At 35.3% G+C, this 17,268-nt stretch overlaps 2 protein-coding genes across 4 annotated transcripts; one reads left to right on the top strand and one right to left on the bottom strand.

The window, feature by feature from the left end:
• Positions 1-4,249: 4,249 nt before the first annotated feature.
• LOC125470083 (mitochondrial Rho GTPase 1) lies at positions 4,250-11,197 on the bottom strand. 3 transcript variants are annotated; one of them, XM_048568550.1, is made up of 15 exons: positions 10,970-11,197; positions 10,388-10,632; positions 10,001-10,133; positions 9,566-9,715; positions 8,975-9,151; positions 8,547-8,798; positions 7,971-8,039; positions 7,671-7,726; positions 7,233-7,314; positions 6,831-7,042; positions 6,672-6,741; positions 6,313-6,425; positions 5,609-5,759; positions 4,886-5,072; positions 4,250-4,503 (listed from the first exon to the last, which is right to left on the bottom strand). In XM_048568550.1, exons 2-15 carry the CDS (start codon positions 10,603-10,605, stop codon positions 4,430-4,432), a joined length of 1,944 nt encoding a protein of 647 aa, XP_048424507.1. In that variant the 5' UTR covers positions 10,606-10,632; positions 10,970-11,197; the 3' UTR covers positions 4,250-4,429. The 3 variants fall into 3 exon arrangements, with proteins under 3 accessions (XP_048424507.1, XP_048424505.1, XP_048424506.1); XM_048568548.1 differs by having other exon boundaries at positions 10,388-10,610; positions 10,970-11,182; XM_048568549.1 differs by having other exon boundaries at positions 10,388-10,610; positions 11,042-11,181.
• A 2,535-nt stretch (positions 11,198-13,732) lies between these two features.
• Positions 13,733-16,482, top strand: LOC103940926 (peroxisomal adenine nucleotide carrier 1). Its single transcript, XM_009351105.3, has 5 exons — positions 13,733-13,956; positions 14,990-15,221; positions 15,357-15,503; positions 15,613-15,767; positions 15,830-16,482. Exons 1-5 carry the CDS (start codon positions 13,808-13,810, stop codon positions 16,107-16,109), a joined length of 963 nt encoding a protein of 320 aa, XP_009349380.2. The 5' UTR covers positions 13,733-13,807; the 3' UTR covers positions 16,110-16,482.
• The last annotated feature ends 786 nt before the right edge of the window (positions 16,483-17,268 follow it).

Here is a 17,268-nt window from a genome sequence, read left to right as displayed (position 1 = left end):
GTACTTCGTCACTCTCCTAACATGAAGTCTAACAAATGTCATCTGCTCTAAATTAGCTCTTTCCCTTTGTCTCCTTTGTTGTTGTCTATACCTCAACAATTGTGCATTCATATTGAGACTTGTGTCATTATAATCCAAACATTCAAATGAACAAAGAAGTGAGTCTCATATCACTAGTAGAAAAAACAGCTTAAGAGATTTTGCTCGACGAAACAAATTTCGTCGCCTAAGTGGCATTTGCGCGATGAAAAAATATATTTGTCGCGCAAAAATGACAGGATAGGAAAAAAAAAACTTTGTGCAATGAATAATTCTCACGATGAACACTTATGGTCGTTGCACAAGAAAAAGTGGGAAAAAAAATTTTGCTGTCAAATGTTTGCGTAACGACACATATTCGTCGTACAAAGTTTCATTGAAACGGTCAGATTTGGGAGAAGGCTCTCACAAAAGGAAAGGTATGTTGCGAATAGAGATGTACTGTCACAAGCAAGTGCCCTACTTTGAAGACAAAAGTAGGCTGATGTGTACACCAAACTTACGTTTGATATTAGGGGTTTGGTACGAAGCTAATGTTCTGCCAAGTTTGAGTCTTGGAAAATGGTGCTTGAGGAGTTGAAAAAGTTCATGGCAGGGGAGTTATCGATAAGTTTGTATTAAAGAATGTGTAATTATTTTTGTTAAAAAGTAGTATTTTTTAAAGGGAAGTGTTATTAGCATTCCAAAAATCTCATTCTACACTCCTCACAAGTGTATTTTTCTTTCCTAATATAGAAAGTTGGGAGTGTAGAATGAGATTTTTGAAGTGCTAATAACAATTGCCTTTTTTAAATTACTAATTTATTGTTATTGGCATTAATATAGGTTCATTAGGATATTGATGAAACCGATGAGAAGTAGGGGAAGTATCTAGATGACCTTTTCAAGATGCATTTTCGGCAGTGAAAGTTCGATGTGTTGCGGGATGTGGAGTGTGGGGAGTTTCTGATGCCGCGGAAAAGGAGGATTGAAGTTTATTTGTTTTTTTTTTTATCAAATAAGATTTACTTGGACGTTATATTTGACTTTAATTAATAAATTTATGTTATATGAATAACTTAATATTTACATTAGTTATAATATGTATTTGGGATAATAAATTAGTTTTATTAATTATTTTGGTAATGTTTAATTAGGTTTTAGTTTTTTTATTTAGATTAAAATAAAAATTTACATTAGTTAAAAAGAAAACTAAAAAAAAAAAAAAATTTAAAAACATGCATTTTACACGACCAACACAGTATTCGTCGCGTAACTTGTTTACATTAATAAATTATAAAGCAAACGAAAAAAATAAAAAAAATATGTAGACTTGCACGATGAATGATACAGTAGTTGTGCGACGGGTGATACAGTAGTCGCACAAATATACTTTACGCAATGAACACTGTATTTGTCGCGCAAAATCATTCGTCCAAAAGTAATCTTTATAATCTGGATTCAGTTGCAGAGGCAAAAATGCAGTAAAACTGCAAAATCCGCCTATGCACCTCATCACCCTTCGTTTTTCTTCAATCTGGCATCCGTCATTTCCATTTTCTCTCAATTTCATCATCTAATACTTCCTCCGTCTTCTTCTCTAGGTTGATCGAGCTATCTCGGTGAGTCTGGTAAGTGTTTTTTTTGTTTTGTTAGGGTAAAAGTATTAATGTAAATTCATACTAATGCCATGAAATTCATTGTCTATAGGGATATTGTGTGTGATTAGCGATTGGTGGAGAACGATTTAAAAGGTACTTTCTTCATTTTATTTAAAATATATATAATTAATTAAATTATTTTGAAATTATGTTTTTATGTTTATATTCTGTTGTGAAATTATATTTATATTATGTTGTTAAATTTGTACGTAACATACAAATGTGTTGTGATGTATGAAGTTAATTATAATTAACTTTGTACTTGTTTTTTTTTTTTTTTTTTTTTAATGGTAAAACTTAGTTTCTCGTTTGAGGATTAGTTGGATTTCGCGCATAGATGCGAAAGCATGACTATGGTCCAATTGATTCTTGAATTGTCCCATTATTTGGATAGTTTGGGAACACATAGTTATGGCGTGTAGTTTATGGTTGAAGGTTTAGGTTTCGATTGTGGGGATTTCGGTGTCATCTCTGTATGTTCTCCGGGTGGCACATAGGTATTTCATATCTACGTCGTTCATGTAAAGAACTATAAAGTGATGCTATCGAATTTTCACCATGTCGAAATCTAATCTGATGTAGCCGTAAATTATGTGACATAATTCTACATTCCCGAATGGGATATAGCCCTTACCAAAGGTATAAGGTGACAATATCATTTGTATGAAGTTGTGATTGTTGTACTGTTATTGTGGTTGCAGGAATTATGAAAACAAACGTGGATACAGGACCCGAATAGATGTGCAGATGAATACTTGGATGGAATTAAGGATTTTATTGAATTTGCACGTACACACAATCCAGGTGCAACAAGAATCCGGTGTCCATGTAGGAGGCGTAACAACACATTAAGGGACACAATTGAAAATTTTCTATTTCATTTAGTAAGGAATTGAATGGTAAAGACCTATAATACTTCGAACCATCACGGTGAACAATTAGACAATGTTTCGTCTTCAAATGCCACAAGACTGGGCAATGTTGAACATAATGTGAATCCTAATGAACAAGTCATGGATATTATAAATGATTACCAATCAGGAAGGGGAAAATGGCATGCTTACACCAATGGACAGTGAAAGTTCGAACAATATGAAAAACTATTAAAAAATGTCAACCAAGAGTTATACCCGGGGTGCAAGAACTTTTCGGTTCTCAAGGTCGTTGTGTAACTAATGCACGGAAAAATAAAGTATCGTATGTTGAACCAGTGTTTTGGTTACATTTTTAGGGTTTTCAAGAGAATGCTTCTAAGGGACAATTGTTTGTTGAAAAACCATAGACATGCGCAAAAGGTGTTGAATGGTCTCGGATTGGGTTATGAACAAATTCACGCTTGCAAAAACAATTGTATTTTATTCTACAAGGAGAATAAAACATTGGATAAATGCCCTATATGCAATGAGTCGAGGTTCAAAATGGCATCTCATAATAGAACAACTAAGATCCCACAAATAGTCATGCGTTACCTGCCTTTGAAACCTAAGTTGTAGCGATTGTATATGTCGACGCATACTGCCACCGAGATGAGATGACATAAGGAAAAATGAGTAGATGACGATCTGATGAGGCATCCTGCAGATGGGGAGGCATGGAAAGAGTTCGATCGAACATTCCTTGAGTTTGATGTTGATCCCCGGAATGTTAGATTGGGACTTAGCACTGACGGATTCAATCCGTTCGAGGTTCTAAGCCAACACTACAACACTTGGCCTAATTTCGTATTTCCATATAATTTGTTGCCTTGGAAATGCATGAGAAAATAATATATGATGATGACTCTTGATAACTGAAGATCTTGGTAGGTCAATTGATGTTTACTTACGGTCATTGGTTGATAAACTAAAGGATTTATAGATAAACGGTGTGCGCACATACGATAAGTGTATTGGGAAGATGTTCACTTTGCGGGCAGCAATTATGTGGACTGTGAACGATTTTTCCGCATATGCAATGATTTCTGGATGGAGCACTACGAGTTCTATGGCACGCCCTGTATGCAAGGATGATGTAACATTTGGTTGGCACGCCAGAAAAATTTGTTACCTTGGTAATTGAAGATTGTTGCCATGGGACCACAAGCGGCGGTAAAAGGATAAAGAGTTCGACGGGAAAACAAAGGATCGCCTCAAACATAGAGAATTAAGATCAAAATTGTCATTGAATTTGCTATTAATTTTGATGAATTAAATTGGATTTGCAGCACTTAATGTTCATTAGAGAAGCTCTTAGTACATAAACCCAAGTTGGAAATAGAATTTTATTATTTAATCAAGGTTATTATTTTATCGAGCATTCATTTATCGAGGTTGGAAATCATTTTTAAACCCCCATTTCTCCCTCTACACAGCCTCATTTGTTTTTAGCCTTTAAATTAAATAAATCAAAAGGTATAGATAAAACAATTAAAGAGTACAAAATGTTTTCATTTTTTCCCTTTTACTCTCTTTCCCCTTGACACCATTTTCTCCACAACCTCACCATCAATCCTACACTCTCTCTACGCACATGGTCCGATTGTGACTAACAAGCAGCGGACCTTGCGCCATTTGGTTCCTTGCAATGCAAGCTAACAAGAACCCAGACAATTCCTGATTGATCAAAAGAATAGCACTTGAGTTGCTACCATACCAATCTTGCTAATTACAAGGGTTTAATCTCCAAATAAAAATTACAAGAGTTTATGAAGCGGTAATGCAACTAGCAGTCGCAACCGATAAACTAGACTGGTACTTAATCCTTAATCCTTTTTAACTGGAGGCATTCTTCCTCGCAGAATAGACTCGGTAAGCCGCCACACCAACCATGGCCACTGCAGCTCCCACTGTGAAGATAACACACAAATTCCATAAACTACACAACACAAATCATAATCACTGAAAAACGAAGACCCTAACAAACTGACAGATGAAGCCAAGTTTTTTTTCTCCGCATAAAATGTGGCAAGCTTTGTCGTTTTTGTTATTACTGAAATTTCATTTGAATACATTAGTTTTAAACATAGCATTTCTAACATAAACTTCTCCTAAAAGTGAGCACATTAGTTTTAAACATAGCATCCACCAGGGATGGAACCCCAGAAGTCACCCTCTACCCAAGAGAAGGATGTGCCATTACGCCCATGTCTTTTGTAATCTCAGTTACACATCAAGCAGGACTGAGTGAGTACCATATAAAGACAATTAAAATTCAAAAGATCATCATACCTGAAATAAACATAAGAGATCGGTTAAGGATCTTATGGTATTGCTTGCGGGTCCTTCCAGCCTCAGTCTCAGGAATGCTCAGATGTGGGTGCTCTGCGGCAGTTACAATTTTACGAAATACATTGTTGAAATCACCCAACCTTGTGCTGATAGGTATAGGAGCCTCTGTTCCCATATCCTGGCTAACCTGCACGAGTATATTAAAAATATGTCAATTATTAGGTTAGATAAGAGAATGCATTGACATCAAATATAGTTGTACAACTCCAATTAGATGGCCGTGCAAAGAAGGAATGCCAAGCTCAAAACAACCAGACTAATTTCAAACACAACGCACAATAACCCACACAAACTTCAATTAACTCAGTCAAAGAACAAAATGCTGTCAAAATGTTGTAAAATGCATCTTGCATTGAATACCAATGAAATAAACTTCAGAAAGCTTTCAACTATTTTTGGATAACACCACACGGGAAGAGAAAGAGAGAGAAGAATAAACTGTATACACAGAGCAGACTATTATATATAAAGGGCAAACATAAATCTAAAGGCACAACAACAATGATTACGTATTACAATACAGAAAATAGTTGGTCCACATCTTAAAAGTTCAAACTTTGAGGAATAGTTGTAACCAAAACTAATGGTTCACCAGGTAAATCCATTTTACTTGCAAAAAGTATAAGCAAAGGAAAAAAATGGTCAATGTGTAAATAGACATACCCTCGTAGAATGTTGAATGGCTGATGGGAATGCATCCAGATCATCTTTAGCTGCAACAATGAGGCAAGGTACCTCAAAGCCAGTAGTCTCACCATGACTAGCAACTTCTATCAGCAACTCAGTTGCTCTCCTCCAGGACGACTCATCAGAACTAGCAAGAAAAAAGACACCACCCATTAAAGAGGTATAATTCAACAGTAAAATATTGCTAACAGTAGGGAAAGAAATGTATGCATGCCGAAGTAAGCTCTGAGTCATCCTACGATTGGTTGTCAACAACAGGCAGCACCCAAAGAGAGAGGTAAATAAACATGTGCGTGTATAATTCACAAATACAAGTCACTGTCAACAATGTACATTTCTGTTTTTTGGATTATTGACAACAAGGCTCTTTTGCTATCCTGGAAACAGAAAGGTAGATGAATATTTATAAACTTGGATCTTTTTCCATTTCACATGTTTATGTTTATCGATAATATTTCCAGCAATTAAAATATCAGAAATTTACCATTTGTATTAGATTATGGCTTCACAATTAAAAAACAAATAGGAAAAGACATACCATAAAGGTTTCAAATCAAGAAACAGAAACTTGGATCTTACATAGAAGAGAAACAACCACCCAAGTTGTACTAGCACGGAAGATAACAGAAGAGTAACATGATTCAAGAAATATTAAACACCCATTTCAGGCTTCTGCTTACCTGTCGTGAACAAACACAGCTATGTCACATGCAGCCAAAGCCTCTTTATTTCTGAGAAATTTCTCAACTCCATCTTCAGGAATTTCTCTCATTACTAGGGTTTTCTTGGGTCCCTGTGTAAATACACTGAAAATCAGCAAACCACTAAAGGGACTAATAATAGACCTCACACAAAATAAATTTCATCAATCAAACTAGAGTTGTATACATACAAAATTACTTATTAATAAAGTTTGGGGTAAATCTAAGCATGCATTTTACAAAATTTGGTGATAAGGTAATATTTAGATAATGTAGCCAGTGAAAGTATATTCCATGTAATTGTCAAGACACAAGGCGCTTCATGTAGTACAACTTACCCCAGGTTGATCAAGAACATTAACCGCATAACGCTCCCCAGTGGTTGGATTATACGTATCAGAAAATGGCCTGCAGCAATTCCAGTTATTGTAAAAAAAATTGTTACAAAATTTAATTTAAAAAATTAAAGTCAAATGGAGAAGCAATCTGAATCAGACCTTCCAAGAAAAGAATCCAATAATGCAGACTTCCCAGCCTTCTTTGGACCAAAGACAAAGCATTGGAAAACATTTCTTTCCGATTGCTGTTTCTTGCGATCTAAACGCCTCTTCCTAGTCACACGGATTGTGGATGAAACATCACCAGGATAACCAATGTATATCAGATTCTCCATGGTAGAAGCTGGGTTTAGGAGTGTCATGAGGGCCCACTGAAATTATGCATATTTGTCATAAAGTTAGTTAGGCACATAGAAGAATAACAGTTGGTTGTAATGAATGTAAAAAAGTGCCAACATGACTGAATGTCTATGGAAGTAAAAGGCCATTAAAACTATAAGTTGAGAGTTGCAAATACTCCCCCTGCCCCAACAGAGAGAGATAGAAATAGAGATATATTACCTGTGACAAAAATCCATCAAGTGATAACCCTCCAAATGCATTTTTCTCTGCAGCATCCTTATATGGATGTTCACTAAATGGGCTGAAATTTCAAACGCCAAAAATCAGAACATACCAAGATCTTCAAAGCTAGGTATTATAGTGAACTAGACTGAGAAAGTAAGTTATTAATACTTCGAACCTCTGAACATCATTATGAACTATGAAGCTTCTACTGACCAAACTTTTAACTGAAAACCAATATTTAGGTAAACTTTTGTGTTTCTATTTTCTAATGTCATGAGCTTTAAAAATATTACAATTTACATCACAACACCATATGAACAAAACCGTGGGGAAACACAACTGCAAACAGGATCTCTTGTGGTAAAGAAACAAACTAGTTGCAAAGAACTAAAACAAATGAAAACAGAAATGATACTAATAAATAAAATTTACCTTGCCGGAGCAGTAGAAAATAGTTCTTCAAGTTCACGTGGTCGGAGGGCCCCATCCTGGTGGAACGAACATATAGGTCCATGATTATAAGAACTAGGAGAACAACTAAGGCACCTAAGAGGTTGTAAGGCTAGATCAAGGTGAAGATCCTCAATTTTCTCTCTTTTTTTTTTCTGATAGAGAGACTTTTATATAAAGTGAAGATCACAATGAAGATCCTTGATGACACAAAATATTGGAAATTAATCAACAATGTAATAGAGAATGTAGCATTTAAGAAGGATGAGTACTAATACATACACCATCATTGTCAAACAAGTCAAAGTTAGCCTTCAGAAACTCGATTGCCTCATTTGTCAGCTCCACACTCTGCCCACATGACAACCAAATACATCACCATGAAACATCTCCAGAAAATCTAAAAGGAAACTAAAAAACTGTAGTATACACATAAGTGTTGTTCACAAAATAATCTCACGAACATGATGTACTTAAAGTGGCATGATTATGGCAAATCACATATAGGGCTCAGTGTTGTCTCCAAAGGTCCAGCTCAGATTGATGGCTATTTCTACAGTTCTATCAAAGAATATGTTTACGTACAGAGAATTAATAATTAGGCAACACCCACGAGCATAGGTAGATAAGGTACTTAATTAATAGGACTCTAGCACTTGTTGAATAAGAAATTTTTACCAAAATAAAGAAATTAGTTGTAAAACGAGCACAAATAAGTTACAAAATTTTACAAAATGATGATTACTCAAAACTCAATGAATGTCTTACTTCACTTCAACATTAAATATCAACACATAATAAAACCATCTCATCACTGATAGCAGCACAGAATAGAAACCATAACTCAATTAGTGTTACCTGGTCAGGAGTTCGTTTAGTGGGAGATGGGATTAGTTCATCTGCAAGTCTTATCTCATTGTTGTATCCAAACTTCCTAAGGACAGTCCACGTTGTCTCTAGACGTCCCTTCTCTATGAATAGTGCATGAAGGAAAAGAAACCCTGTCAATGTAAGCCCATGTTCATTGACTCCTTCCGGTAATTTTTCTTGCACAACCCTCTTAACACCCACTATTTCAGAAGGTTGTAATGGAGCATTGAAACATTTAACCTGTTCACAATAAGCAGTGAAAATTTTCATGAATCTCAAGAACAAATTACCATGAATTTAGCTTAGGAGATTCGAAAATATAGCTATAAGATCATATAAAATCACACAGAACACTAGGACTTTGGAACAAAAGTTAAGAATAGGACCAGAATATTGCGAACTAGAAAAAAGAGAACCTGGAAATCATTCAACTCTGCATCACTGAGGGCACCATCCCTATCATGATCACAAAGAATGAATATCCGCTTCAAGGCTCGCACACATTGGTCCTTTAAAGTCTGTGTTTCCTGATCAAATAATGGGCCCGTTGGATGCAGCACAGCTTTTTGTGCATAGTAAAAAACTTCCGGAATCTGCAAACAGAAAGATATTTCGTATAGAGTCCAAGAATTGATGTACATGTCAAAATAACAACACTGTTTGAAACAATAAGCCATCAATGAGTCATTGGTTTTGGTCAACAAAGTCATCCATTTAATTAAGGACATAATAAAGATGAAAATGGGTTCTCGTAGCCATTTTAACTGACATTTTAGGAAATGTTGCACACAAGTAATTCATAGAAATGCGTGGAATACAATAAACAGGTCCCAAATCATTATGATCTGCTCAAATACACATATGAAAGTATGAATGAAGAAATGCAATACATCGTATGGTGCATGTTAAATTCACAAAAAGTTGATAACTAATTGTTGGAAGCAAATTTGATCCCACATTAACCAACAAAAGGAAACTTGAAAAAGATAGGAGTCATTACTGCATACCTGAATATGTTTATATGCTGAACATTCAATGCAAGTTTCAATCTCCCGAAACTGTTGCATTATTGGTGACATCACTTGTTCGAGGCTCACCTGTTGGTTCTCATCTCTCAAATCCAGCTTACAACCCACCACTATAACAGGTACCTTTACCTGTTCATTAAATTTCACATTTTCCCATCATAAGTTCATAATACAAGACAGGTGTTGCTCCATTAACCTCCATATCAAACTACTTTTCAAACAGATCAGTGAAGTAATAAAATTATCAGGCTTCATTTTCATAAGTTCACAATGAATAATATACTGTCCAGATTAAGGTTTCTTTTCATCAGGTTTTTTTTTTTTTTTCTTCTTGTTTTTGACCATAAAAGGCAGGTGTTAAAACTTTTGGAGAAGAAGAACCCGCATAGTGAGGAAAGAAAGGCAAACACACACCTCTAGTTGACGAAGTTTTGGAAGCCAAAAGGTACTCAACCGATCAAGTGTCTGGGGCTGATTACACGCATAAGTAAGCACAACTGCATCAGCCCGCTTCAATTCTTCAGCAACTTTATTGGTATCCTCGGGTCTGATTGAGTAAACATAATAAAACAATTCAGTATCATACTAAAGATATCGGCTGGAGGAAGACTGACCAACATGACATGATCACTTATATGGTTGGGCCGGAAAATAATATAAAACTTATGACCTAATTCTCTTCCCTTCCAACCCATTCTATGCAGAAAACGGACCTTTCAAAGACACATACAATGCAAAATTTACAATTCAAAATCAGCAACTAAAATGATCATTTCCTTATGTCAACTAAGAGATTCATACCGAGAAGATGTGTCGATAATGGTGATGGGCACGCGTTCAGGATAGAAATCTTCAGGCAGCCTTGTTGGAGGCAGCACCGGAGGCACATTTGCCGGAAAGTTCTCAGTGGCAGCAGTCACAATCAAGCTGGATTTCCCCGTGCCGCGGTCTCCAGCCACAACAATTCGGACTGCATTTTGGCCAACAGGGTGGTCATTTCCTGCTGCAACTTTGGTCATTGAAACTGCAGAACAAAACCCAAAACCCTAATCGCTCAATAATAACTATCAACACATAAAAACATAAAAATGCGTTTCGTACGTAAGCTTTGCGACAAATGCAGTGGCAAAACCAGAAAACACTCAAACGATTAGGGGCAAACACGAATCAAAATTTTTTTTTCTTTCAATCAGGCACAGATTCCATCAAGCTTTTAGCTAAGCTAGCGACTGATGCAATGGCAAACCCATAAATAACTTCACTTTTCAGGCGCAGAGATTTCAAGCAATCAAGAAATAGATTCAAAGAGCGTTGGCGTAGTGAAGGAGCGGAAGTGCACAGAGAAGGGTAGTGATGGAAGGGATGGCACGAATAGTAAATTACCTGAATAACGGGGGGAAAGATGGAGGCTGTGAGGAACTCTATCTTCGCCGGAGAAGATTCGAAAAAACCTACCAGAAACCCTAGCTGGCCCGGCGGCGACGGCGGCAGCTGTTGCTGTGGCTGCTGGGTGAGAGATAGCTGAAGTGTGAGGAAGTTTCCAAGGAAGAAATGCGTTTTCGACTTCGTAATTTTGTTAACCAATTTTCTTTTTCTTTTTTTTTTTTTAAATTTTTTTAAGGCAGATACACATACGCCCCGGTGGCTTATTATGGAAGCTGAGTTGTATGTTGAGTGTGTCGTTTTTGCCACGTCAAACCTAGAAGTTTCCATAGGGCGGTACTCGTGTCGTTTCATCGAGTCATATCTACTACCTATTATTATATATAAAGCCATGAAGTTAGCATCCTCTTGACCATTAGATTTGGTTTTAATAAAATTTTGTGGTTGAGATTCTGCGACCTGTGATTTAATATCAGCCACAGAATTTCATTAAAGTCAAATTTAATGGTCAAGAGGGTGTTCCTATTTTTTTTGAAAAATGGGGATCCCTTCCCTTAAAGAGCATGTATAAAGCCAATGGAAAAGTGAATAGTGTTTTTGGTGTCATCAAACTTCAACAAAAATATTTAGACGAAAATGTCCCTAAGATAAAAAACTTCAAAGACATTCCAAAATAATGCATCAAATAAGGTAGGAGCATTTTCATCATTTTAAAAGTATTTTTTTAATAATTAATTTTTTTGTGTTTCAATTTCTCTATTTTTTAACATGTTCAAAACATCTTAAAAAGCGTGTAATGCCAGTTATAAAAAAAAGTATTTCGCATGCGGATAATAATATGATTAAATTAGTTATCAAATAATTGTTTTTTTTATCTACACTAAGGGAAAGGGGGTGGGCTTAGCCGTACAATGGGTTGTCAATAATGTGATTCAATCAGTTATTTATTAAATATTATTTTCTCTATTTTTAAATACGTTCAAAACATCTGAAGAGGCATGTAATGCCGGTTATAAAAAAAGTCTTTCACACGCGAATAATAATGTGATTAAATTAGTTGCCAAATGATTTTTTTTTTTTTTTAACAAACAATATTATTTACATTACTGAAGAGGGGATGGGCTTAGCCTCACAATGGGTTAACAATAATGGGATTCAATCAATTGCTTATTAAATATTATTTTTTCTATTCTTAATGTAAATTCTATAGAGACCGATTTTATTAAATGAATTTAGCTGTTTTAATTAGTTTATGAGGGGTTTCTTATAGCATGATCTAAGATTATTCATTTACTTCAAATTTTTCACTAAATACATTTAAAACGTGTAAATCGCGCGTAACACGCCGTGATTCAGAAAATATCTTCTGCACGCACATAAGCCCGTGCATGAAGGCTAGTGTGGATATCACAAGGATACATTTTTCTAGGAACATAGCTAGATACATAAATTGTAATAATGTAATTAGTTAAAAAAAAATTCAAGTTTTAATCAAATTGTATTATTACACTTGGTAAATTGAGCCATGTTCTTCTCGGCACAAAAATAAATTTTTCAATAAGCCGAAATGCGCAGTATACCATGTATTATAATACAAGTGAAGACAATTTTTTCTAAGCGTCTTTCCTCTTAAATAATGACATATGGCATATGTGTGTACTCTGGGCACACTAAAAATCTCTCTTTCTAAACAAAGCATTCATTATATCAAAATAGTTTCATACGTTGACGTGACTATTGTTTAACGTACTTTAATTAAATCTTAAAAAGGAATCAATGTTTCATCTAAAAAGTATTGAAAAGATGGAGGGATTTTAATTTTCTCTTTAGTTGGTAGTGGAATACACGTATCAAGTGATGAGTGAAGAAATAAGCTAGAAGGTTATTAACATTCTCCATTATATATTTCATACTTGAGCTTTGAAGTATTAATTTCCAATGAAAAATTTGAAAAAATAATCAAAATTTTTAATACTATATAGAATTATAACCACCTTTTTAAATTTATGATAATATTAAACAAAAGTTGATATAGAAGTACTAATATACATTTAAAATTATAGGTTCAAAGTGGAGAGATCAAAAATTGATACAAGGTCGCCACTTGTAATTGTCATCCACACATCTAACTTTCAAACGATTCTTTAGTCTATTTAGCCATTTTGAACTCATAATTCTTCCTCATTTCAACCATAACTAATAATTACAAGTCGCGACTTCATGTATTAGTACTTTTAAGCATATATTAGTACTTTCATATCAGCTTTTTATTATAATTATCATAAATTAAAAAAGATGTCTATAATTCTAAATGAAATTCGAATTTTCGTTATTTTTTTAAATTGTGATTTTGAACACAATTCTTCATAATAAAATAATTCAAATTTCCAATTAGAAAATTAACAAATGGGCACCCTTTGGCATTAACAAAATCCGTATCGGAAGAAGGACTTACATAACACAAAACATTACGGAATGTTTATTCATGTCTTGTAAGTTGTTCTCTCACGTTCAACATTTAAAGGGCTGTTATGGAAAGCTCAAAAAGTTGTTGAGAAATGAGGTAGCCGTGTAATTAGCATGGGAAAATACGCCCGTTGGCGGACCACGACCAATAAAAACACAGACACGCTGAAAACAGCCCACGTTTTTTGAAATCTTAACAAAACGACGTCTCATCGGTCCACATCCTCCTCTGCTTCCGTCACGTCTCTTCCCAAGCCGCACCGAAACTTTCCATATGCAACGCCTATATATATATATATACATATTTTTATATCTAACGTCTCGGTTCCAATGATCTACCAAAAAGTAGAATAAAATAAAGATTCAAAGAAGATGGGGCTTGATCTTGATCTGGAATCAATATCCGAGGCGACGTCAGGAGCCGTTGGATCACTCGTGAGCACCACTCTGCTGTACCCGCTCGACACCTGCAAAACCAGGTACCAAGCCGAAGTTCGAGGCAATGGTCGGGCCAAATACAGGTAACCATTTTTTGATCCGGGTCTCTGTAATTCTTTGGATTATCGTTCTCTGATTGGTTTTCCAGCTTAATTGTGTATGTTCTGTATTTTTGGGAGAATTTGTGAGTAAATTTTAATTGTGTCGGTAGTGTCTAGTACTAATATGTTGTTAATGTTGGAGAGCATGCTGGGTAATTAGTAAGTAATCTTTTAGATTAGCATGTAATTAAGATGGATTTTGGGAGTTTTATGGAATATACAAAACTGGGTTGTCAGTCGTATCGGATTTCATCTCAAGGTGGTAACTTGCTAAATTTAAAGGAAGTTTTAACAAAACACTTTTAGTATTGTTTACTTTTAACGAAAAATCACATTTTTAACTTCTTTTTTTTTATACCATTCACTGTACCTTTATTTATTATTTTCCATTAAAACTAAAGTTTTTTTAAATTTTTCGTTAGTTTTTCTAATTTTTTAATTGCAATTCAACCATCGTTTTTGGGTTTTTAATTTTCGACTGGTGTCAATATTATCAAAGTTTTTAGCATAAAATGAAAACTTTATACTGGCAAGTTTTGAAATTTGAAAAAGTTAAATGATTTTGGTGTATGGCAACAGTTGAACAAATGTTCGTCATGGAGAGAAACTTACCTATAAGCGGGATGCTACGATGGCGTAGTATCTTAAATCAATGACGCACTGCCATGTGGAAAAGTTATAAAAACATGGCGGTGTTAGTTGGGATACCGCCATAGTGAAAATCTGAGTTGAAGGTAAGTTCTTATCGGCAGGGATCCAAGATTCTGTAGGCAGTGACAGAATGTTGCAACCCAAGTGTCAGACTTTCAGACTCGAAATTTATCCGGTCATATGTGCATATATGAAGCTTTTCTTTTCTTTATAGTTCACCGAGCGTCTATCTGGTTCATTTAATAATATGTTCTCTGCTGCTAGCAGACAATAGCTTCTGTGGTAATACATTTTGTTTGAGTCGGCAATCAGATAATTATATGGTATATAATTCGCTAAATTTCTTTGGTTCTGGCTTGTATAGGAACCTTTCGGATGTGTTTTGGGAAGCAATATCCACACGCCAGGTTCTTTCGCTGTATCAGGGTCTCGAAACAAAAAACCTGCAATCCTTCATTGCTCAATTTGTTTATTTCTATGGGTATAGCTACTTCAAAAGACTATATGTGGAAACAAGTGGTGTTAAATCAATAGGGACGAGAGCAAACTTAGTCCTTGCAGCTGCTGCTGGAGCTTGCACTGCTATTTTAACTCAGGTGAACCTTTTGTGTACAGTTCATCGCACTTTTGGTTCTGTTCTGACGGTGAAATGGCGTATAGGAAGATTATGAATTTATTCATATTGGTTTAGTGACTGGAATTTAATGACTGTCTGTTCTACGTTTGTGTAGCCTTTGGATACAGCCTCATCAAGGATGCAGACAAGTGCCTTTGGAAAATCCAAAGGATTGTGGAAGACCCTTACAGAGGGCAGCTGGATTGATGCATTTGATGGTCTCGGAATCTCCCTGTTGCTGACCGCAAACCCTGCAATTCAGGTAGTTACTGATTTTGTTGCCATAAGTCTCTAGAATTTAAGTTTTACCTTCAACTCGAAATATTTAAGATGGTAACTGAGGCTGAAACTGAAATTGTTATTTACTTCAGTATACAGTGTTCGATCAGCTAAAACTCAGACTCTTGAAAGGGAAAGATAAATCGGGCAAGGGTTCATCGCCAGAAGCCCTTTCTGCCTTCACAGCATTTGTTGTAGGTGCAGTCTCGAAGACTGTTGCCACCGTTCTGACCTATCCTGCCATCAGGTACATTTGCTCTCACAAATTCCATCTTATTTACAAGGTTGAGAAATATTTACTCACTACAGGTGTAAGGTCATGATCCAAGCTGCTGATGAAGATGATGGAAAAACCAAAAACCCCCGGCCAAAGTCCAGCAAAACGATTCCAGCAGTCCTATGCGCTATATGGAAAAGGGAAGGGATTCTCGGCTTCTTCAAGGGATTGCATGCTCAGATCTTGAAGACCGTCCTGAGCTCGGCATTGCTTCTGATGATCAAGGAAAAGATCTCCGCTGCTACTTGGGTTCTTCTACTTTCAATCAGAAGGTCTCTATTGCTCACAAGGGGCAGACTAAAAAGTGCTTGATTGCAATTGTGTCGACGAGAATTTGCAGAATTCACATGTAAATTATGTAAGAGTTTTATCTGCTTACCTGAAACAGATGTACCCTTTGAATTCGGGGTACTAAGGCCATCTCCAACCGATCCGACCAGAGGAGCTTGTACTCTTGCAATAAAGCAGTTTTCTTTGTTAGAGGAGAAGGATGGTTCAGGCCTTGCTTCAAAGATGGTGGCCTTGTCAATCTGTTGGAGCTTGGTATTTAGGATGAAACTTTCATTCAGAGAAATAATGTAGCGCAGAAAATTTGGTCTGCAAAAATATTGATTTAAAAATTTTAATTGTATAAGATTTATTACCCTGGTAAATGTGATTTACTGATAGTAATATTATTTGTGAATTCTGTGCAACTCATGTTAGAGCTAATCAGTTACCTAATTATTTTGTTAAAAAAAACAAGTGAAAATGATATCAAAATCAAAGCCAGAAGAAAAGGAAAATCAGAAATATCTAATTTTTTAATTCTTATACAGGCGATATTGGGGGGTTGAGAATCAAACTCACGAACAAAAAAAATGCAAATAAATAAAAATATCTTAAAATCGAATCAATTAAGCAAAAAAAAATTTGAAAAATGCGAGAATAAAAATGTAGACAATAAGTCTATAAGATAATTATATTTATGTAGGTAGGATGAAACTTAAGTTGTTAAGAGTATTTTATTCATGTACGATATCTTGTGCACCAAAGAGCGAATATATATGCAAATTGGAAGCGAGTTTAGTTGGCTAAGGTATTGTACCTTCCTTTTGCTCCCAATTTGAATCGTTATTTTATAGTTCAGATTAGAATATTTGCTTGAATCACAAGAAAAAAAAAAAAAGTTTTGCAATGACCTTGTAATTGATTAGCTCAACTTGTTAAAGCCGTTTAACAAACATACACTTGAAGTCCTGTGTTCGAATCTATTAAGTCCAATTGAGCTTTAGACCCAACCAAAGCAAGAGAATGCCAAAGCTAAATCCAAATTTTTGTTTTTATTTCTTTTCTTTTTTGGTCCAAGTTTTTTTTTTCTTTTCAAATCGCACCTTCTCACCAACTTCATATTTGTCTCATGTGAGAAAAATATTATGAATTATTTTTTGCTATGCCCCTTTTAACTTTATTTCAATCTCAATTTATCCCT

Source organism: the organism of the source record quoted next, unplaced genomic scaffold, assembly GCF_019419815.1.
Source record: "Pyrus x bretschneideri cultivar Hongxiangsu unplaced genomic scaffold, Pyrus_bretschneideri_v1 Contig48, whole genome shotgun sequence".
NCBI classification, from domain to species: Eukaryota; Viridiplantae; Streptophyta; class Magnoliopsida; order Rosales; family Rosaceae; genus Pyrus; species Pyrus x bretschneideri.
This window is presented reverse-complemented; position numbering and strand designations above follow the sequence as displayed.

What these genes read in the sequence shown, in the direction of transcription:
- LOC103940926 (XM_009351105.3), top strand. Translation starts at nt 13,808, where the DNA reads ATGGGGCTTGATCTTGATCTGGAATCAATATCCGAGGCGACGTCAGGA. An exon ending in AATGGTCGGGCCAAATACAG is followed by an intron (nt 13,957 to 14,989) that starts GTAACCATTTTT and finishes TGGCTTGTATAG; the next exon opens with GAACCTTTCGGATGTGTTTT. An exon ending in CCGCAAACCCTGCAATTCAG is followed by an intron (nt 15,504 to 15,612) that starts GTAGTTACTGAT and finishes TATTTACTTCAG; the next exon opens with TATACAGTGTTCGATCAGCT.
- LOC125470083 (XM_048568550.1), bottom strand. Translation starts at nt 10,605, where the DNA reads ATGACCAAAGTTGCAGCAGGAAATGACCACCCTGTTGGCCAAAATGCA. An exon ending in CAGAGTTGAATGATTTCCAG is followed by an intron (nt 8,799 to 8,974) that starts GTTCTCTTTTTT and finishes TATTGTGAACAG; the next exon opens with GTTAAATGTTTCAATGCTCC. An exon ending in TTTTCTACTGCTCCGGCAAG is followed by an intron (nt 7,315 to 7,670) that starts GTAAATTTTATT and finishes TTGAAATTTCAG; the next exon opens with CCCATTTAGTGAACATCCAT.